Genomic DNA, 23,121 nt, shown 5'->3' with positions numbered 1-23,121 from the left:
CCAACCGTCAGAGCCCCTCTGCAGCTCTGTCAGCCTCACACAGGCCTGACTATCACACACTGCCTGCACTGCAAGATAAACAGTGTTTAACCCACATGTGATGAGGTCTGCTGTTTAGCTCTGCTGCTTCTCTCCAATAAAATCCTCACACTGTTGTTGAATCTCTGCAGCTTGAAAAACCAATCTGAGAGCCAATTTCAGATGAGATGATATAAGCAGATTTCCTCAGCGTTTCACACTCAGTGTTTCTCTCAGTCAGGACTCCACCAATCCAGACACAGAGACCAGGGACCATGGGCCAAGTCTGGATCATCAGACGCTCAGAGATGAGCTCCCCTCCCAGGTCTGGCTCCAGAAGGTTTCCTTAATCAAGGTCTCGAGGATGACCGATCATCAGGTGGCTTTTGAATCACTCCTATTCTGGTCTCTCAACTGGAATCAATTCACATAGGGAGACCCCACCAGAGCCTGATGCCCCTGACAGCTCCCAGGATCACTAAGACACACTGAGACCTCCACCACGTTAAGGTGGAGGTCTTCCAGGTACCGTCTGGTAGGGGGCCTCAGGCTCCTCCAGGAGGAGCCGTCAGGACCTGCTGCCACTGCAACCACTATGGATGATGGATGGATGACGGATGGATGGATGAATGGATGATGGATGGATGATGGATGGATGACGGATAGATGGATGATGGATGGATGGCTGATGGATGGATGGATGACGGATAGATGGATGATGGATGGATGATGGATGGATGACGGATAGATGGATGATGGATGGATGACGGATAGATGGATGATGGATGGATGACGGATGGATGGATTGATGGATGACAGATGATGGATGATGGATGGATGACAGATAGATGGATGATGGATGGATGGCTGATGGATGGATGCATGATGGATGGATTGATGGATGACAGATGATGGATGATGGATGGATGGATGATGGATGGATGACGGATGGATGGATTGATGGATGACAGATGATGGATGACGGATAGATGGATGATGGATGGATGACGAATGGATGGATTGATGGATGCCAGATGATGGATGACGGATGGATGGATGGATGGATGATGGATGGATGATGGATAGATAGATGACCAAACACAGAAGCAGACTCCTCTGACGTCCTCCTCTGTCTCCACTGTCCATAATTCATGTCAGACTAATAGATTCACGTTTGGAGGCTGAGTGGAGCATCTTAAAGAGAGGGGCCGGCCGGCCGCTCCCTGTCTGTCAGCCTGCTCCTCTGCTCTGCTGGGAGCCTCTCTATTGCTAAGCGGCTGTTTTAACATCCACGACAAGCTGGGGAGCTGAGACGCACCGCGGCTCCGTGTCAATATTCATGCAGCACAGAGCGAGCTGACATTTACAATGTGAGGAGACATAAAAGCAGAGCGACGTGATGCTGGCACTGAGGGGCCACACGCACACTGAAACACAGCAGAGTCAATACACAGGGACCTGCCCTCATTTCTAATCCCTCGCAGCAACTCAGAAACTGTGTTTTCTACACTCAGAGCACGGTAACACACACACAGTGAAAATCTCATTGGGTACAGGCCCACATCAGAGGTGCACAGAGGTCAGAGGTCACGGCTGCTCCTTATCACACAGCCACCAGCCTGGCCTCAGTGTGCACCTGCTGAATTGATTAGAAACAGCCTGTGAACTGAGGCGAGGACCCTCCACTGCCTGTTTGCTGCAATCTGGGGCCAATTTTTCATGTTTCTTAAACATCTCATTTACATGCTCAGCCCAGCTCCTGCAGCAGCCTCATCTGTCACCGTCAGCCAGGAGGCAGAGGAGTGTCTCTGTTAGTCACCTCCTTCCTCCTGCTGCCCGGCCCACCTCCTGTTAGACCTGATCCTCCCTGTCTCCCTCTCTGCTCTCATGACGGCAGGACGGCGACACGTCAGGTCAGAGGAGAGTCCACAGGAAAGAGAGAGGGAGCCAGAGGGAGGGAAGCAGGGAGATAAGAGGGGAGGCGGAGGGAGACACAAGCAGGTTCCTTGCTTCCTATCTAAAGCTTAAGTGTTTATTTTGACCGCCTCAACAGCAGAGGGGGAGACACGGCTGGGAGGAGAGGCAGCTCCACACAGACAGGAACACCATCAGGAAAATAAAGCACTGAAGGAGTCATCATCCTCTCATCGTCATCTTTGATTAGACTTAAGTCACAGCTGACTCTGGACCATGAAACACTGATGAATCAAGGATCCAGATTTCAGTCTTGTCTCTGACTCCAGTGATTCATCAATTATCAAAACCAATTACTCATCTCTGCCAATCCACTGACCAATTTATCTACTAATCCTTTATGCTTTAATGGACATGGCTCTCATTTCAATCTCAATTCAGTGAGGCTCTGCCCACACTGACACCTTTCAGTTTTAAACTCATCGCGTCCTCTGTTTTAATTTTAAACTCATCTCTTTTTCTTTTTTAAAGATGTTTTTTGGGCATTTTTTGCCTTTATTGACAGGACAGTAGAGAGTGACAGGAAAGGGGCAGAGAGAGAGAGGGAATGACACGCAGGAAAGAGTCGGGCCGGTCGGGAGTCAAACCGGCACTCAGCTGCTAAGAGCTTCCGGTCATGTGGTATGCGCCCTAACCACTCCGCCATCGGGCCGCCAAAACTCATCTGTTTTTCTACACTTTAGTTTTAAACTGATCTCTTCTTCTCTGTTTCCTCCTACGTCCACTCTCCTCCAGAGTCTTCAGCCTCTAAAACAGAGACTTTCAGAAACGCTGCTGGACCCGTTTTAGTCTAAACCTCCAGGTTGTGTTGTAGTCTGGACAGACACAAACAGAGACCTTTGGAAACGATGATGTAGATGCCCACGGTGGCTCCTGATTGGCTCTTATCAGCCTGGACTACCAGTGGTGAAACAACATGGAGAATGAATGAAAGTGTTACTGACCTTGTTGTCTCTGCAGCAGCTGTTGTTCAGCTCAGTTCTGGATTTGAACTCTACAACTGTCTCTGCTGTTCCTCCTTCAGAGGATTTACTGGAACTAAGCAACTGAGAGGAGACAACCTGCTTCCTGTTTACACCTGCTCGCACATGCTCAGTGTGGGTCAACAGTCATGTGATGTGTATTCAGGTGCGTTAGTGTGGACGCAGCCTCAAATACTGATACATAAGACTGATACTAAACCTTGAGTATTGTGTTGTCAGATCAGAACTTCCTAACTCTGTGGAGATGAAGCCTCAGTGTTCATGAACTTATTGAACTGCAGTCTTTTGTGTGCACATGAAGCACTGAGGTTGTATTAACAGCTCTCTATGTATCTATGTGTATGGTATAGCCACACCTCCAGGTCAGTCACATGATCCCTTGAATAGAGGATCAGTAAAAACAGGAACAGGTCACCTGTCATCACCTTCCTGAACAACATGAGTGCAGTGTCTCTATGACACAAACATTTTCACATCAAGGACCTGAACTCACTCAGACCAGGTCTGATGAGGTTTGTTTACAGATGTTTTAGAAACCATTACATTCATTCTGTCATTGTGTTACTTGGAATTATAGTGAAAATCTTTGAGGACCCCCAGGGACCCCTAAAAGACCCCAGGGGGTCCCTGGACCCCACTTTGAGAACCACAGTTCTATGGTAACTGTGACACATTTACACATTTACTCTAGATCAGTGCTGCAAATCATAATAGAGAGGAGCGTTTGTAGTGACCCACTCTAAATGGAGTCTTACTGCAGGTCTGCCCTCCCCTACAGGCAGCAGCCTCAGCCTTCATGTTATCCAGGCCTGACAGCATACATTTACAAATCCAATCTGCAAATCACAGCATCCTCCAGAGACGGTAGAAGAGACTGTGGAGTGGAGTTCAGCCAATCACAGCCTCCAAATAGACGTCTACTTCTATTATCTACACATGTTCCTCACTTTGCTGCGTAAACCAACTTTATTCCACAAGAACCTCTGCTGAGAAATTGCCAATTTATCCAATTCACAAAGTCCCACTGTTGCCCCCAATATTTTTCCCTCCTTGTGCTGAATGTGCAGCTCCAGCCTCAGACCATCACCCCCACCCCCCACAAACCACACACACAAACCACACACACTTAACTAGGTTTGAACCAGAGCTGCAGATCAGATCACTACATCAAACCAGAACGTGTCATATTCCTCTTGGCCTTCACAGGATGTGGGCTGTCAGAGCCCGTTAGCTGCGGCATGCTGGGAAACTCTCTAACAAACACACACTGATGTGATCAGATTGCATCTGTCCTCACTGATATCTTGTGTGTAAACCAGCAGGAGGGGGAGTCCACAGGAACACCCGACAACACAGGAAAATGAAGCTTTCTCCATGGACGATGTCATCAGTCTGAACTGTCCTGTTATTGGCTAAAATCTGTTAGTTTGGTGCCATTTGCTTGTTTGACTTTTGAGTTCATCACAAAAAGTCACAAAATGTTTGTGCTTCTTCTCTCTCTCTCTCTCTCTCTCTTTGCTGTGGTATCGAGAATCATGGAATTTCACTGGTGTTGGTACAGACTACCAGAGATCTGGTATCATGACGTCAGTGGCAGTAACGCAGACTGGAGTGAGGAGTGAAGCCAACAGCAGAGGAGACGGTGGCTTCATTAGAAAACAGAAAGATTCAGGCCAGTGTGAAGACAAATGTCAGACCAGATCAGACGCTGAATGATGACAGACGAGGCCTCGGCCTCTGAGAACTTGAGGCCATTTGTCTTTATTTTCTGACACATTGTGGATTCAGCAGTTAAAACTAGAGGCCACAGAGAGCAGTGTGTTGTCAGCTGTGACAGACTGTAGATCTTATTGTACAGAGTTGTGCTTATAGATGAAAAGGCTGAAGGTATGTAGACACTGTCCCTTTGTGTCTGAGTGGCTGATTTAAATAAACCTTACTCCATCAAAGGTTCAGGTGTCCTCAGACTCTCTAACAACCTACTGAGTGTACACACACACTGCGTGCACACACACACACACACACACACTCTCAACTCCAGCCATAGTTACCACTGAGTGTGTGTCCCTCAGGTGGTGTTACCTGACTTCCTTGTTCTGTGTCTGAGCTTGTTGTGAGGACAAACACGCTGCAGCCATGTAGCTGCTGCTCTCATTACTTCTACATGTTGATACGACTGGAATGAATAAAAAGGTCACAGTTTGTTGTTTATAATGGCTTCTGGTCTTTTATATAACACTGCTGACCTACTTGTTAGCCTTTATGTCTGTTTGCCTTTCATGGAAACAACCTGTAGACGACAGGAGCCTTTGAGACTGAAATTCAGTTTCTGAAATGTGTTTGTTTCCAGGATGTTGTCCATCATCATCTGTCTCTGTCTCCTGATACGGCTGAGTTCAAAATATTTTCAGTCTCACAATTAACTAGGAAGAGGCTCAGGACCTCTCCTCTGATTGGCTGACTGATGTGTTGTTACTAGAGCTCCATCGACACTTAAAATAAAAAGGCATATTGACCCTGGCCCAGTGTGTGACTTCAGATAGCACGCTGGCGTTCAGGAGGCAGAGGCGTGACCTGCAACACAACAGCGATGGCGTGTGTCCCGTCATTACGACTCTTTTACACAGACGTAGACCCAGCTCTGTGACGACCTCTGCTGGAGACATCAGTGTTTCTGTGTTTGTACCTTCGATACAGAACAACCAGGTGGAATAAAGACACCTGGCTCAGGTAGTGCATTATGTCAATGACGGGTCCCCACAAATGTAGTCAGACTAGAATGTGTGTGTGTGTTTGGCTGAAGCCGGGAGCGGCGGGGGAGGGCAGTGAAATGTTAATGAGGGCAGTGGGATGTGAACAAACAGCTTCCATCCTGATGAATCCATTCAGACAAAGACAAAGACGGAGACACAGAGAGAGGGCTGCTGCAGGACGGACTCCAGGGGTCAAACACTCACATTTCAATATCAATGGACACACATGACCCAGCAGCTCACTGTGTGTGTGTGTGTGTGTCTGTCTGGCAGTGATTCTAGCACTCCTAACATGTGCTCATTCTTCCCCAGGTTCCATCACACAGGAAGAAGAATTCATGTTTCCTGTGGGACCGTTTGTTTGGAGGGAACAGAAGAAGAAATCCAGGGAGGGGCCAGAGAACTGTCGGCTAACTGAACATCGTTGATGAGTCAGTTCATCATCCAGTCCCTCTGTTAACAATGAACTGTGGGGCCTCTACCAGGCAGACGGGGGCCCACAGTGAAGCTCCTGCACTCAGTCAAAGGTACAGGACAGCAACAACAACTACAGGAGAGAGAACTCTGCAACTCCCACAATGCATCACTGGAAACATCCAGTGAGGGCCCATGTGGTTATTGGTCACACCTGCTTCTTGGTCAACATGTTGATGTCTAACACAGAGGAGATGTGACATTTACAGTCCAGGGAGCAGATAGAGAGGAGGTCAGTGTGGTACAGACTCTGACACCAGAGACCACACTTTATCTTCTCCATCCCTTTATTTTAGATTTACCCATAATGCCCCCTGGAGGTGGGATTCCTGTTCAAACACATTTTACTATTCATCTCAGAAGTTGTATCACTCGTAGTAAAAGAAGGAAGAGAGCAGAGATAAGCAGAGGACGTCACCTGGACGAGCTCAGGATCCTTTACTTCCTGTCAGGGTTTAGCTGCTGTTTAGAATTCACCTGTTTAAGCTGCAGCTCCTCTTTCTCTGCATTTACAGATAACAAAGACTGTTCGTCTTTACAGGACTGATACGTCTGCGTTCACTTGTCGGGCCTTTCATAAACACACACACACACACACACACACACACACACACACACAACTCAAAGTTCTCTCTCCCAGCAAAGACACAGGGATGATAAGGTCCGCACCTTTTCAAATAGTGGCTGTGTGAATATCTGGAGGTGCAGGGAGACTGAAATGTCAACAGCTCACAGAGACTGTCTGTCTCTGTGGCCTCTCATTGAAGCTGTTTTCATTCTCATTTCCTTCACTACACACTCTCTTATCTCTGCTCCCCAAAGACATTCAAAACCACCAAACCCCTGAGAGAAATGGGAGAATGAAAATAGAAAATGCTCCTTTCTCCTGGTCAGAGGTCAGGGCCAGATACTGAACACAGGCCCAAAGCTCTGATAAGGTTTCTTTGTCCTCTTAAGGACACTTCAACAGAGAGGGAACTTGAACCTGCTCCTCTTCTTGGAGCAGGTCTCTTTGTAGATTGGATCATTGTATGTATCATGAAAAGCAGATTGGTCTTTAATTAGAGCTGAAGAGACCATGAATAAAAAAATGCTTCGGGCTTTATCACAGCTGAGCTGAAGGTCGGACGACAGAGAGTCTATTACTGCTTCTGTACAACAGAGCACAGAAAAGTGCAATGACTTTATCCTGCAAGGGCTCATCAGTCATCCTGTATATACACAACAACACTGACACAGTCACTGAACAGTGAAGCTCAGCACTGACTGTGTGGAGATCTGTAACTGATCAGGATCACAAACCTGTTCAACACATTTAAACTGGATCTGGATTAGAGCTGGGGAACTGAAACCTGGTACAGGCTCCGAGGCTAAAGGTTTAAGACCGTCGTATCAATAAGCTCCGACGTTATCGGTTCTGATCTCCTAATGGAGAAATTCACAAAATAAATTTCAATTGAAAGATCAATCTATAATAGTGATTAGTTCAAAACAGTGTTATTGAAGTTTGCTCCTCAAGAATGTTAATAAAGAACATATGAGAAAACAAAGAAATCTTTATTCTGTTCTTCATTCTCTCTTACAAAATGTCAAAAAAAGTATAGACAACAGTCCCATTAAAGAACCAGATCAGTAAAGTCCTGTTAAAGAACCGGATCAGTAAAGTCCTGTTAAAGAACCGGATCAGTAAGAGTCCCGTTAAAGAACCGGATCAGTAAGAGTCCCGTTAAAGAACCGGATCAGTAAAGTCCTGTTAAAGAACCGGATCAGTAAAGTCCTGTTAAAGAACCGGATCAGTAAGCAGTATCTGTTATAGTAGTAATACTGTTAAAACGATACCATCTCGAAACAGGAAGTATTTCAAGAACCTGAACTGAGTTTGAGTTTCACTTTATTTCCAGGTCCAAAACCATGTGGACCCCTGAGGTTTGTAGTTCCTGATGGTCCAGGACCTGTGAACACCTCAGACTGGTTCAGTCTCAGCAGACGGGACCGGCTGCCAGACCAGAGAAACTGAAAAGAGCCAGAGGCTGAGCCGAAGTCTGAGGTCAGACACTGAACCATGACACTGTCAGTGATGAAACGTGTCACATCAGAGACTCCGCCTCCACAGTGTGACCTGCAGGATCAGATCCTGGGTCAGCTCTGCTGTAGTAAAGTGATGATCAATGTGGAGCAGCACTTCTTCAGATCAATCAGTGCTGGACACCTTCCATTAATAGGAATTGATCAGATCGTTCAACCTCCAGGTGTTGGTGCTGTGTTGTTACAGTGAACACCATGAACACACTGACCCACAGGTCTGCATCCCGGTCACTAAGCAACAGAACAGCAGTCCACTGGTCCACGCTGCATCAATGAGACCAACATCAGGGCTCCTGGGTATTAGTTTCATTTCTGTCAGTTAACATGAGAACACAGTGTGGAGCCTGGTGGTGCTCGCTCTGTGTTAAACCATATTCATGAGGTCCAGCTGTGACTCAGCAGATCGATGGACCAGTGTTAAACATTAGATGTGCTCCATCATCTCTGGTTAACGACACATTTTTATTCACTATCTTTGTTTATTATTGTGTATTATTATCCTGTTGCTGTTGTTGGTATGTGTCTGATGTTTCTGTCTGAATTATATTAAATATGTCTTCATTGTGTTTTTACTTATTTTATACACTTGTTTTACTGACATTTATTTATTTTAAAGCTCTGTATTTTAACTTCTCCAGTGTTTTATCTGAAGTGTTGATCTTCATCAGAAGATATATTTGTGGTTTATGAACCAAAAACCATCTCAGTGTAGTTTTACATCTCCTCTCTCAGGCTTCTCTCTCTAGTAACAACAGGTCAGTTAGCCAATCAGAAGAGAGGATCTGAGAAAATAAATAAATTAAATCTCTGTTCGTCCTGAACCTATTTTCTATCTGTGGGCCACAGTTCGTCTCCAGCCCTGTATGGAAGCTACAGGACACATATAAAATGTAGAGATAGTTGGGGGTCATCAGGGGCCTGAGGCCCTCAGACAGGATAACGCAGCCATGAGAGGAAAAGATAACACGTCTACAGTGAAGAATGTAAGAGAGATAAAGACGTTAATATGATGAACCGTTCACATCATGGTGAGCAGAGGATTCACTGATACTGTAATGAAACATCTCATTTTACTATTATGGATGAAAGTGTCACTTTTCCTCTGTAGCTGTAAATTAGACTGTCGACCAATTACTGTGCTTTCACACCGGTCAGAGAGTCTGGCCCTCATCCAGCCAGGAAACAGACAACAGGCTGTGTGTGTGTGTGTGTGTTGTCCTGAGGCAACCAATAGCCAAGTCAAGAACACAGTGGAGGATGCACAGAGTCCAACAATAGGTAATTACCGTTATCAGAGCTCAGCCACGCTGAAGTCACATCTCCAGTCCCTGGAGCCTGGTTAGAGCTGCACTCAGGTCTCATACACACACACACACACACACACACACACACACACACACACACACACACACACCCTGTAGTAATCCATCACACCTGTGGGGCTGTAGTACAGTAGTAAAGCTCATGCTGCTGAGGTCTGCAGAGGGAGGATGAGGAGGAGCAGTGATGTGAGGCAGAGACAGTAGCAGCCTTTAACATCAACCAGCTCCTTCTCCACATTTACACAGCTCCACACACACACACACACACACACACACACACACACACACACACACACACACACACACACACACACACACACAGTCCTGGGAGTCAACCAACAACCTCCTGGTCAAAAGCCCGTCTGATCTCTGGGCAGCTCCTGTCCCACATGATCACATCCTCAGTGAGGAGAAAGGACATCACAGCCTTCAGGCTACACAGCCACACAGGCTGGTTGCAGGGCGTCACAGATTCATGACTCACTCTAACTTCTCCCAAAAGCTCCAAATAACCAAACTCATCAGGAAAATAAAAGCCTGTGTGAGCTGCTTTAATAAAGCAGAGTAAACCTGCAGCTCACAACAGTCACAACAGATCAAAAACATTTCATTTCTCCTCAGACTGAAAACCACATTCCACCTGAGAGGAGCCTAAATGTCTCCGTGAGGGAGGGTGAGATAATAAACTATATATATAAATATATGGAAAAATATTCCTGCCAGAAAATAAGACATAGAAAAAAGATGTATGACATGTATGTCTGAGAGAGAGATGATTGAAGTATTGTCACAGTATTAATACAGATATTTTCTGATACTGATGTTTATTAATATGACAAACATGCAAAACACAACATCAGCTGTAATTACAGCTACACAGAAACACCTGAACCAGCCACCTGGTCTGGCTGAGGGTGGTGACTGCTTCGTTGTGACATCACAAAGTTGCAGAAGTCCTGACGGCTGGTTTTAAGGCTCAGTTTCTGAATACAGGCTGTGTGCATTTCTCTGTGGAGAAAGTTATTATATATTTAAATTACTTATTTTTGTTAATTACAATTAAACTAAAAATTAAACTGTATATGTTGATTTTGAGTGAATTAAAATTAATCTAGGTTAGAAATACATACATCCATATGACACACACACACACACACACACACACACACCAGGTTGACCTGTTCAGTTCATTATTGAACCTGGTTTTACTTTACATGAAGCTGTTAGAAAATATAGAAATATAAAAAGTGAGTGAGGCAGAGCGATGTGTAAAATCAAACACAACAGAGTGAAATCACTGGAGAACAATAACCAGAGTCACACTGACACTCACACACGAAGCTGTGAACATAACAGACCCACATAAGAAGAGTGTCAGAGCAGGAGGACGGGGGTGGCTTCAACACACTGAGGGAGAGGACGGGGGAGCAGCAGGAGGAAGAGGAGGGAGAAGAGGAAGAGGAGGGAGAAGAGGGAGAGAGCAGCAGGAGGAAGAGGAGGGAGAAGAGGGAGAGGAGGGAGAGAACAGCAGGAGGAAGAGGAGGGAGAAGAGGAAGAGGAGGGAGAGACCAGCAGGAGGAGAAGGAGAAAGAGGAGGGAGAGGAGGGAGGAGAGGGAGAGAGCAGCAGGAGGGAGAGGAGGGAGAAGAGGAAGAGGAGGGAGAGAGCAGCAGGAGGAAGAGGAGGAAGAGGAGGGAGAGGAGGAACACAAGGAAGATGAGGAGGGTTGGTGGATGACATAACACTGACGGGCCACTGAATAATCATGGCCGTCGGACGTCAAGCAAAAACCTTTTTACTCCCATTACTGCAACTGCAGTGATGGATGTGTGTGTGTGTGTCTGTGTGTGTGTCTCTACTTGCACAGATGCCTGTTTGTCTCATTGTGTATGTGCTCATCTGCACCAACAGAGACAGAGTGAAGTGAGCATTCTAAGATTATCTGCTCCCATGACACACACACACACACACACACACACACACACACACACACACACACACACACACTACCTGTCAGTTTTCTCTCTGTTCAGTGTGGTTCCCTTTTCCATCAGCCATCATCGCGTTCACAAGACAAGAGGCTGTAATACACCATCTAATCAGTGCTACACCGTCAGGCTCTATAGTGACTCACTATCACAAAGCAGGATTAAAGACGGGAGGAGCTGGAGCTAGCTGGTTAGCATGCTAACTTCTAGCTGGTTAGCATGCTAACTTCAGAAGAAGAACAGACGTGATAAAGGCAAGAGTTAACACTGGTGTTTATGTCCACATCTGGAGACAGATGTTGGTGAGTGAAGAATGAAGTTTGATGCTGAACTTACACGTACGTTTCTTTAGACTGCTGAGTAAACAGCTGCTACTGCTAACGTTAGCTGTGTAGCAACAGCAAAAACTCACACACAGCTCCTTTAAAGCTAAAGATTAGGTATACTTGAGGGCATGGCCTCTTTGAGTGACAGGTGAGTGAACGTATGCACCAAAGTCTCTGCTCGTTGCTCCACCTCTTTGACCATATTTGGATTAGCAGGGAGTTTGAGGCAGAGTCAGGCACTGCCAAGATGGCAACGGTGAAGCAGCTCACTCTGAGCTTCAGAAACCTCTGTGTGACATCACAGAGGCCACACCCATCTTTATTTACAGTCTGAACGATGCTGATGATCAGATCAGACAGATGAACATCTGCAGCAGTGAAGTTATGATAATTTAACTTTTATTACGTAAACCTCAGAGGGGGTCGAGTCACATGACAGGAAATGTATCTTTCACTGGAAATAGACCTGTCCCAGGTAAATGGACAAGTCTCACACACACAGACACACACACAGATAAGAATGATGTATGAACCATCACACACTGTTACAGCCAAACACCACAGGGCTGTTCACTGCTCACACACTCAAACACACACTCAACAAACCTAACACCCAGAGTGAAATAAGCTGACGAGGCAATTTCTACTGTGAAGGTTTGGTCTGAGCACGCCACTGCTGCCCTCAGGGACACACACACACACACACACACACACACACATACTTGTACTTCTATCTTTGTGAGGACTCTCATTGACATAATGCATTCCCTAGCCCCTTACCCTAACCTTAACCATCACACCTGAGAGCCTAACCCTAACCCTAACCCTGACCCTAACCTTAACCTAAACCTAATTCTAACCATAACTCTAAAACCAAGTCTTAACCCTCAACATGTGATTTGAAGGTGTCTCAAAAAGTGAGGACCGGCCAAAATGTCCTCACTTTCCCAAAATGTCCTCACTCTGTTAGTAAAATACTTTTTTTGGTCCTTACTATGTAGCAAGTACAAGTACACACACACACACACACACACACACACACACACACACACACACCAATTATTTCCCGTTGTCTTCTCTGGATTCCAGTGGCCCAGTGAAGAGAAAACTCTCCGTCGATCAATGACGGTGTTGTTTCTGACTGTGTGGTGAGGTAGAGACGCAGGCAGCAGCAGACTTTATGTCTGAGTTCACAGCTGAATCACATTCCAGACCGGAGCTCATCAAACGCTCCCTAACAAGCTATCGATCCACAAAATGCCACCGTGCTCCGCTTTAAACGCAGAGTTTTCCCATTTCCTGTTGACAAGGTCCCTCACTCTCAGCAACAACATCTATCAAAGGTGGGAAGGGGTCCGGCCACTGCAGGGCCCACTTGATTGGTGAACACCTTCAGCGACAAACCAGAACTTGATTGAGAGGTTGGTGGTGAGGAACAGCTCTGCTAAGAGGAAGGAGGCGCAGTCAGGAGCAGTTTGGCTGCTGCTGCATCAGCGAGCGGAGCAGGTCAGCAGCATGAAGACCGCTCTGTATTCCTCAGCACGACTCTGTGCATCTCAATGAGCGGCTGATGAGAGTCTCTGCTCGCCAGTAAATGATGCCACAGTGAGACCGACTCTGCTGAGACAGAGCTGCTTGTTCTGGGCTTTTCCATTTTCACGGGCCTATCAGCATAATTTCAGAGCACAGCGCTCCGCTGAGCAGCACACTTATTACAGGAAGGCATCTCTCTCAATAACAGGAGACAGAGGCTCTCACCACAGGAGGAACAACACTGCAGCTGAGCTGTGGTCAGACTCATGGTGACCCAGCCGCTCTGAGGAGGGCGGCCTTAGGAGGACACTTCCTCTGTGACGGCGCTGACGGGGCAGAGGAAGTGGCAGGATCATCACCCGTCCTGGATGACGGCCTCACTCAGGACTGTGTGTTCCTATTTGAACCGACACATGCAGCTGCTGAGCTCCACAACCACTTCATCCATGTTTCCAGATCCCAGGAGCTCAGGTCAGTGGGGGGTCAGATCAGGACCAGCAGGTCCTGCTTCATCAGGTACATTTATGTGCTTCACTCACAGGTGTGAAACCACCTGGATACGAAGCAAAATAATGTTAGTTTCTACAGAGATAAGACAGAGCCCTTAACTCTCTCCTCTCCTCTCTGAAGGATGGTGAGGTTAATTTTGTTCCATTAACATGTAACATACCAAACTATAATAAATATTAAACCTGTTTTCCTACTGAATGTGAAGTTTTCAGATGTTAAATCTTGTCTAAATGACAACCTGGAAACAGTCAAGGCCAACTTGGCAAGGGTCAGTTCAGTTGTCTACCTGTCTGCATGCACCTGTGTGTGGACGTCCAGGTGAGGGACGTGTTCCTCTACAGAGACCAACTGTAGAACAAACTGTTTTGAAGAGAGAAGACAGTGCAGCTTCTCCAGAGTCTCTGCAGGTTTCTGGTCGACTCCTCTGAGACGTGTCCACACTCACATGGAGGGACACAGGAGACTCCCCTGTGTGTGTGTTGCTCTGTCCTGGTGTCTAATGTTACCAGACCTGGACCCTGATTGGCTGTTGCAGCTCTGACAGGATTTAGAAATAAAAGACAAATCAGTGATTTCAGTGTTGATTTGTTGATGTAAACTAACGAGGTAAATGATGTGAACTAATTAGAGTTAAGTCAGAAATCACACCAACGTGAAAACACACGGGCCCACGACAGCGTGACCCCTCCTCTCCTCTCCTGTGTGAGCATGGTGCCGCCTCCTCACATTCCTGCTCCTTCAGGACTTGGAGCTGAATTTTTGGCCCAATTAGACACACCTCCAGGCCAGTTACACGATCCCTGAACTGCCCTCTTGTTGTGTACACACATGCACACTGAGCTCACACACGCACACACACACAGAGGAAGTGGTGGGACCTGCCCTCAATGTTCGGGAACACAACCTCAGTCTCCAAACACACGCCTGCTTAAATAATCATTCTCCAATTATATAAGCACAAGTACAATTATTCACCAGTAATGACTTGTGTCAGCAGTCGCTGTGGCTTCAGGGAACAGAAATGTTTAATTGATGTTTTGTGCTCACACTGGCAGGAACTACATTTCTCTTTCTGTGCATGTGGACTCCTGGCACAGCGTCAGCTGAATCCGACACAAACGAACAGAGCTGGACATGATTTAATACGACAAAGAGCTGACGGTGAATTACTCTGCCGCCTGATTAGACAGCTGCCAAAGAAAAGAGGCTCCTTTTGAAGGCTGGCGCACTCATTAATTTGAACCTGCTGGATTCAGAGCTTCAGTTCCAGGTCCGGCTCAGGTCTGGCTCATGTGAGGCCCAGTGTCGCACAGGGGAGGGAAACGCACACACAGACTGTCACACGTTCAGGTTATTAACAACATGTGTCACGTCACAGATCATTGGTTGATCAGATGGTCGGGGTTAGCTGGATAAATGTACCAGCTCATCCAGGCTGTCACCTGACTGTGTCACCTGACTGTGTGTAGTGACATATTTGTGAGACTCCTCAGTGAGTGTGAGCGCTGCAAGTGGATGGACGCGTTTCTCGCTCACGCTGTCGTGTTCACACTTCCTCTTCGAGAACAGCTGAGCTGAACCAAAGTGAAAATGAAGTGAAAGAAAAGGAGGCTCAGTGAAATCAGGAGCGTGTGTCTGTGTTAGTGTGGTTCTGCAGGTTCACAGAGATGCAGGACTGAGATTACTGCACAGACCTCGACCTGGATGATCTGGATTTGGTCAGAGAAACATGTTTCCTGAGGAGCTTCAGGTGGATAAAGTTCAGTTTGTATGAGTTCTCCAGGATAAAAATCCACATCAGAACAATCTGTGCATTCAGACTCATGTTCTCTGCAAATGTAGTTTTTATGAGCAGTGTAAACACACTGTTCACGATGTGCTTCACAGATACAACTAGAAATGAAATAAAATACTTCCAGATACTCTATAAATCTGTTATTATAACTTATATCTATACAGCAGCTGCTCTAATCATAAGGTGGTGATGAGACTTGTTGCACTTGTTTTTCTTTGAGCTCAAATTGCTGTCACGTCATAAATGTGGTGTTTTATGGTTCATATGTTGTGAGTCTGTATGGCCGCTGTTGGCCAGGTCTCACTGGGACTTTCCTCAAAGACCCATTTGATCCAGATCATGAAGGTCTGGGTCACAAATCTGAAGCTGATCATTTCAAACTGACCTGATGTGAATCAAAGTTGAATGAGGTGATGTGTTAGAGAGAAGACATCTCACTCTGCTGGAGTTATTGTGGAACTGCTTTTACCTCATAAACAACCTGTGACTGAGTTCAGATTCACCCTGTCATCAAATGACTCAGTGAACTAACGACATGTTAATCACAGTGAGACAGAGGTGAGACCCTGGACACCAGACTTCAGAGGACCTCTACCACACGAGTAAATGAAGACAGCTTCACAGACAGTTTACAGCTGCAGCAGGATGAGACCATGCAACCATTTCAAATTAAAAGCCCTTTAGCAACTCAGTGGACAGACACCTTATTTCTTAGCAGGCCTTTTATTGTGAAACATTTGCAGTCATACCACCAACAGCTGGAGGAACCAGAGTAATGAAATGACCACGCCCCCCATCAGTCTGATTCTCTGATTGACAGGTCATGTGAGTATCCACAGGTGTTTATCTTCTACTCTTCACCTGTTTTGGTTCATCCAGATGATTAAACTTTCATTTCAGCTGTTTTCAGTGCTGACACTTCAACTTCCATCAACACTTCAAATTAATCTGCAGCTAATCAGCATCAGAAAATATGGATCATTACTGATGATTTAACAGAGGATCAGGAGAATGACTCATTGTGGAAATAATTAATCAATATTTCTTCTGAAGACTTGTTACGATTTGATATTAATTTATTATATGTTGTATAAATTATTATTATTATTATTATTATTATTATTATTATTATTATTATGTATTTCATGTATTTCACGGTATTAAACATTTAAATAAAATTAATCTGGAGCTTCCACACAATGATCTCAGTGATCAATGGTGCTCAGAGTGATCAATAGTTAGGATAATTTTCTTGTTTTCTCATTAAAGTATTAACTGATTATTAGTTGCAGTGACAGAGATATTGATGAGGGACCAGAATATTGAAGGTGGTATGGTTTAATCTCAACTTTTGGTTTGACCTCAGATCAATTTGAGTTCTTGTGTCTTAGAGCCAGTATCAGGGCTGAAGTCTCCAGGTCTGTGAGGAGAGAAACCTGCCCCCCCTCTCGTGCCATACAGCCCTGCAGTGAAAGTACATTTCCCTCTCAATCTGACCTGCTGGCACACACTGTACTGTGCAGTGTGGAGTCTCCTGACAGCACCATTCAACAAAATGATCTCATGCTAATGGTCGAGAATGAAGCTGACATGATTTACTGATGGAGAACTGATACTGCAGCCTGACACTGTCCTACAAACAAGGCAGAATGGAGATTATTATCTTTCCAGATGCTGCTGGTTCACAGAGGCTCGGGGTGACGGTGAGACCCGACTGTCGCACACATGACGGCCAAAAATGGAGCGATGAAAACCACAAAGACAGACAATACTGCCGGGCATCTGGGCTGACACAACCACCATTCAACAGCATTCCAGTAGTCGCTGAGAACAATGGCAGGCCCGTTCACACACACATTCACCAGCCAATCGCACAAACAGTGAGGACGAAGCACTAGTACACAACAGGCAACCCCCCACCCTGGATGAAGGAGGGATCCAAAGAAATCCCCCAACTCTCCCTCTCCCTCTCTCCCTTTCTCTTTCTCTCACACACACACACAGAAGGAGGGGGTGGGGGGGTGGGGGGGCTGCAGAGTGCTGGCATTTGGCACGAACAGACGCTCACAAAGCCCTCGGGACCCCAGAGATGAAGGAAAAGTGAGGGGAAGGGCGGAGGAGGAGGAGGAGGAGGGGTTGCAACGATGCCATTTCCAAGCAGGCAGCCTGTGGAGCAAGGCACTCAGGGAGAAGGAGAACAAAACGAACGGAGGGAGGGCCTCCATCTAACCCCCACCCCCTCCCTCCACCTTCCATGTGGAGGTCAGTATGCTCGGGAGGTCAGCCTCTGCAGGCAGCAGCCGTACAGCAGCTCCTCTGCAAAATCTCATGCACAGGTTATCTGCAGCGCTGCAGCCAGAATCCAGACCAGAGTAACCTCCATCACACCAGCTGAGCCTCCATCAAAGCAAACTGATCAGAGCCTCGTCAGCTCCACCAGGTTCTCACACCACGACGCCACAGGCTGTGTTTTAAATGTTAACGTTTCCACAGAAACATCAGTGAGTAAAACCATCCACATGTTTGAAGAGTCACTGCTGCAGCCACAACAACACAGAGACACACAGTACATTTCACTCAGACTCCAACAGCCTCATTAAGACTACACACAATGAACAGGTCCAACAACTGACCCAGAGACAGCTCTGTGTGTCAGTAACGGGCTACAGGCATGTTGAGCCTAGCTTAGCACAAAGACTGGAAGCAGGGGGAAACTGTTAGCCTAGCTCTGCTACAAGAAGGAAAATATTAAGATCAAAAATCCTCCAAAACTCATGAACAGGTTTAAAATGTTATTTTGTTTCTCGTTAACTAGAGATGCTAATGCTGCATATATGCAATGGAACTTTTGCTTTAATTCGTTTTAATAAGAGAAAGCAGACGTCCAGACATCATCTCCAAACTAACCTCAGTGCTGCTACTAACATTCAGCGCTGTTCAACACAGAAACACCAAATCAAACAAGGACATCTGATTGGTTTTTAAACAAGTTCCAGTCTCACTTTAGCTCTTCTCACACCAGAACATGCAGAACGTGCTTGTTCTGATGCTTCAGTGGAGCTGGTGGGTGAAATAATCAAACAATGGACATTTGCTGCTGAACTGCTGCTTCATTCACATACATGCAGACCAGCTTATTTTCACAGACACCAGGTTGTTCAGCAGAGACTCTGAGGGGAAACTGGAGGTTAATCATTTAGAAGACAAAACAGACTGAATGACTGTTCATTTCTTTGGTAGCTCACTAATAACAAGCAGCTGGAGGTCAGGGATTATCGTCAGTGTTGGTCAGTGGCTACAATCATGAAGGGCCGAGCCAGTAATTATCATGAACATGGCAGCGTACAGAGGGCCTGGCTGAGCTCCAGTCAGCCCCTGGAGCAGGTGAGAGAGAAGGAGGTGATGGAGGAGGTGTAAGGATGAGAGGTGATGAGGGGGAGGTGCTGGGGAAAGAGGTGAGGAAGAGGAAGAGGAGCTGTAACACAGCAAGTGAATAGACAGCTGTGTGGCTGCTTGGCCGCCTGCCTGCTGAAAGGTGAGAGGAGGAAGCTTTAGCGCACGCGTGCGCGCGCACACACACACACACACACACACACACACACACACACACACACACAGCAGCAGCAGCAGCAGATGCGTGTGGTAAACAGGTATGGACTGAATGCCCCCTCAGTCTCATGTGAAATCACTGTCTCCTGCAGCCTGATGGTTTTTGCAGAAGCCTCCCTGTAAAATGACGAGTTAATGGAGCTCCACCCTGACAGAGCGGCCCTTCACTGACTGCTGTAACCTTCATCATGCAGCCTCCCTTCTTTCTCTCTCTCTCTCACACACACACACACACACACAGATTATCAACATGCACACCCATGGGACACTTCAGCCAGCCCCAGTTGTTGCTTCCATCTGTCTGTCTGCAGCAACACATACATGCACCTCTAAACTCCAACATGTCTGCACTGCCATCACACTCAGCCTGCAGGACTCCTCCACTGTGACAGAAAGATCCAAGGATTTCTTCTAAGTGCTTCCAGGCCTCCAGCTGATGAAATGCCACACTAATTACGATTTCTTTATTTCTCTCCCGGAGCACTCCAGCTGTGGATGTGATGTGCACAGTGGAGGCTACAGTGATATGGAGGTAATTACCATAAACGCGCAGAAAGGCCTGCCTTCTGATCACAAATAGATACTGAAGTTGTTGTATCTGATGCGTAATCGATAGCTCAGAGATGCACCTGCCTCCACACAAAATCTGTTACATGCACGAAGCAAACCGTTTCTGTTCATCCACAGCTGACATGAAGCTAGATTCTCTGTATCGCTGCGCGTTGTAGTGCAAGGAGAAAGCAATGACAACTGCACAGAGACCGGGTCCGGATGGCTGCGGCGGGGACCGGACTCTCAGTTGTCCCATGCAGCAGAAGCCGGAGCCCCGCAGCCCGCTGCTCATCAGCAGTCACCGCTCAGCTGCTTTCCCTCCACACGGTTCGCTCCCGCTCAGTCAGCACTGCGTGCAGCCACGGAGCTGCAGCTCGTCGGTACAGTAACAGGCTAGAACACAAGATGGTCCGGGCTCAGGTCAGGAACCCGGTCCCACCGTGTCTTTGAGAGAAAAACAGAAAACGCATCAGCGAGTGCGGAAACCCGCTCCCCGCATTCGCACCGCACGATCTTCCGCACACCTCTAAGTTTGGCCCCGTCGCTCAGCTGGGACTCACCCGGCCATGTTGCTGAATGTCCCGGTGAAAAAGTCCGTCCTGCTCGGCACCATCCACAGCAGCAGAGCCGCTCCGACACTGACTGACTGACGGACGGACGGTCCGCTCTCTGCTGCTGAAGGTGCTGCGCGCTCACGACGAGACCGGATCGCGCATAGGGGGTGCGCGGGCACAGCGCAGCCTGCCGGAGACTCCACGGATTCAGTCTGTCGCTGTGCATTTTTAAAATCGATAAATGAAATCAGCTGTTCGCTTAATTCTTTAATTGATGTGAATCAAACACGGCCTGGATTTAACCGCGGAGACCCGGATCGGCTCAGCTGCCCGATCAGGTCTGTGAATCCGGGTCCACCTTAATGAATCTGACTCCATTAGTACACAGGTTCTTTATCTTTAATTCAGATGTCCTGTATAATGTAGGCACAGTGAGGATGTTCAACCTGATCCTTTACACAGAATCACAAAGCTTTAGTTTTTAAATGGCATCAACTGTCAGAGCCACGTGTGTTCATGAATTTATGTTTTCTTCTTTTATTTATGTTTTTATTTTTATTTTTACTTTTTTCAGTTTTGCAGAACATTAATATTCACTGTGAAATATCCAATAAAGAAAAGACAATAACACTTAGATGACTGTCTGTCACTGTCACACCTGAACCACGTCCACATATACCATGACATGGTACCTCTGTGTGTGTGTGTGTGTGTGTGTGTGTGTGTGTGTATAGATGTCTAAATCAAACTGTTATTCTGGATAATCTAACCTATGTTAGATTCACTTCAGTCACATATATTTTTTAATATGTAAAAATACTGTAGGATACTGTGGACTGAGGATGGAGACGTGTCCTTTTCAATCTTCACTGAGCATCAAACATCTGTGGTTATAATTTACAGCCTGAACCTTTCTGCTGCATATGGACTCTACATATAACTGTACTGTAAACATTGAAGAGCAGTTCAACATTTAATATGTTTTCAATACCTACACATGACATTAAAATGGAGCAGTCACTTCATGATGCACAACTACATAGAAGACTTTCACCAGTATTTTGTCCAGTGAACAGGAGGTCGATCTTTCCCTCCACAGGAACACCTCTCATTCAAATGACCACAGCAGCTGATGTGACTGATCTTCTCTGTTCCTCCCAGTGAAATCTCAGCTCAGTCTTTGTCTTTAACTGATGTTTGATTCTGTCAGACGATGTCATGGTTATAACATCAGGGTTTTAGCAGCGGCTTGAAGTGACTGCAGTGACATGTCGCCTTAATGGACCACATCTGTCTCTGTTTCAAACCTGTTGTTTCAAACAGTAAAACATGTAAATGAGAAGTGTCACTGTGAATTCAGCTTCATTAAAATACTGTGAATGTGAGCCTGAAACCAGCTGATACTAAACTGAAACCAGCTGACACTAGACTGAAATAGCTGACACTAGACTGAAACCAGCTGATACTAGGCTGAAACCAGCTGAGACTAGACTGAAACAAGCTGACCTTAGACTGAATCCAGCTGAGACTAAACTGAAACCAGCTGACACTAGACCGAAACCAGCTGATACTAGGCTGAAACCAGCTGAGACTAGACTGAAACCTGTTGACCTTAGACTGAATCCAGCTGAGACTAAACTGAAACCAGCTGACACTAGACTGAAACCAGCTGACATTAGACTGAAACCAGCTATAATAGACTAAAACCAGCTGAGACTAAACTCAAAGCCAGCTGACACTAGATTGAAACCAGCTGATAATAGACTGAAACCAGCTGACACTAAACTGAAACCAGCTGAGACTAGACTGAAACCAGCTGATACTAGGCTGAAACCAGCTGAGACTAGACTGAAATCAGCTGATACTAGACTGAGACCAGGTGACATTAAGATGAAACCAGCTGATAACAGACTGAAATCAGCTGAGACCAGACTGAAACCAGCTGATACTAGACTTAAATCAGCTGAGACCAGACTGAGACCAGCTTACATTAAGATGAAACCAGCTGATAACAGACTGAAACCAGCTGTTCTTGTGGTCCGACATGCTCACTGTAAGTCAGCTGTGAAAAAAAGAGAAGCTCTGGGCTGATGTTTAAACCTGTAAATCAAAGGTAAAAAGAGAAAATTCAGTTCACCTTAAGGTGATTTGACCTGAAGGCAGTTTAAAGGAGCCATTACACCCTAATGGTTACTGACTGGAGCAGGAATCTTAATCTTAGATATGTCTAAATAAATAATAGATTCTCAACTATGTTTAGTTACGAAACTATTGAATGGTGAACGTCTTAACTTCCATCTTAATCTCAGACCACATCAGACTGTTTTGTTCCCATGGGAAAAGCCTGCAGGCTTTCTACACCACAAACAAAACAACATGGCCTCAGGCTGACTCCAAAAAAAGTACAGTCACTTAGGCCTGAATCAGGATCACCATGCTGGCTTCCTGTGGGAGCCTTTCAGTCACTCAGATGTTCATAAATTCTCCTACAGGAAGAAACTGAATGGCCTGATGCATGGACGTGGCTCTGTCGCATCTTGTATGCAAAGCAGGGTGTGTGGTCCCTGTTCCTCAACTGGCTGCACCAGCTGGAGCTATGGCTCCTGATTGGAGCAGGACTTGGTCCAGCCCTCCAATCGAGTGAGA

The 23,121-nt window shown here is 46.2% G+C and overlaps 1 protein-coding gene across 8 annotated transcripts in view; it reads right to left on the bottom strand.

Annotated features, from left to right (window-relative positions):
* Positions 1-22,810, bottom strand: part of fat3a (FAT atypical cadherin 3a) — a 111,806-nt gene extending 88,996 nt beyond the window's left edge. For 4 of the 8 annotated variants that reach the window (XM_071471546.1, XM_071471549.1, XM_071471547.1 and 1 more), the window contains exon 1: positions 20,446-22,030. In XM_071471546.1, the coding sequence (XP_071327647.1) occupies positions 20,446-20,701 (256 nt within the window). In that variant the 5' untranslated portion in view covers positions 20,702-22,030. Of the gene's footprint in view, positions 1-20,445 lie in introns of all 8 variants that reach the window. The other 4 variants (XR_011687031.1, XM_071471552.1, XM_071471548.1 and 1 more) reach the window with 4 other exon arrangements.
* Between the last annotated feature and the right edge of the window lie 311 nt (positions 22,811-23,121).

The sequence above is a fragment of the Trachinotus anak genome, unplaced genomic scaffold (assembly GCF_046630095.1).
Source record: "Trachinotus anak isolate AG129_WGS33_773 ecotype Australia unplaced genomic scaffold, CSIRO_AGI_Tana_v1 ptg000034l, whole genome shotgun sequence".
Taxonomy (NCBI): domain Eukaryota; kingdom Metazoa; phylum Chordata; class Actinopteri; order Carangiformes; family Carangidae; genus Trachinotus; species Trachinotus anak.
The sequence above is the reverse complement of the archived record's forward strand: the minus strand, read 5'-3'. Positions and strand labels throughout refer to the sequence as shown.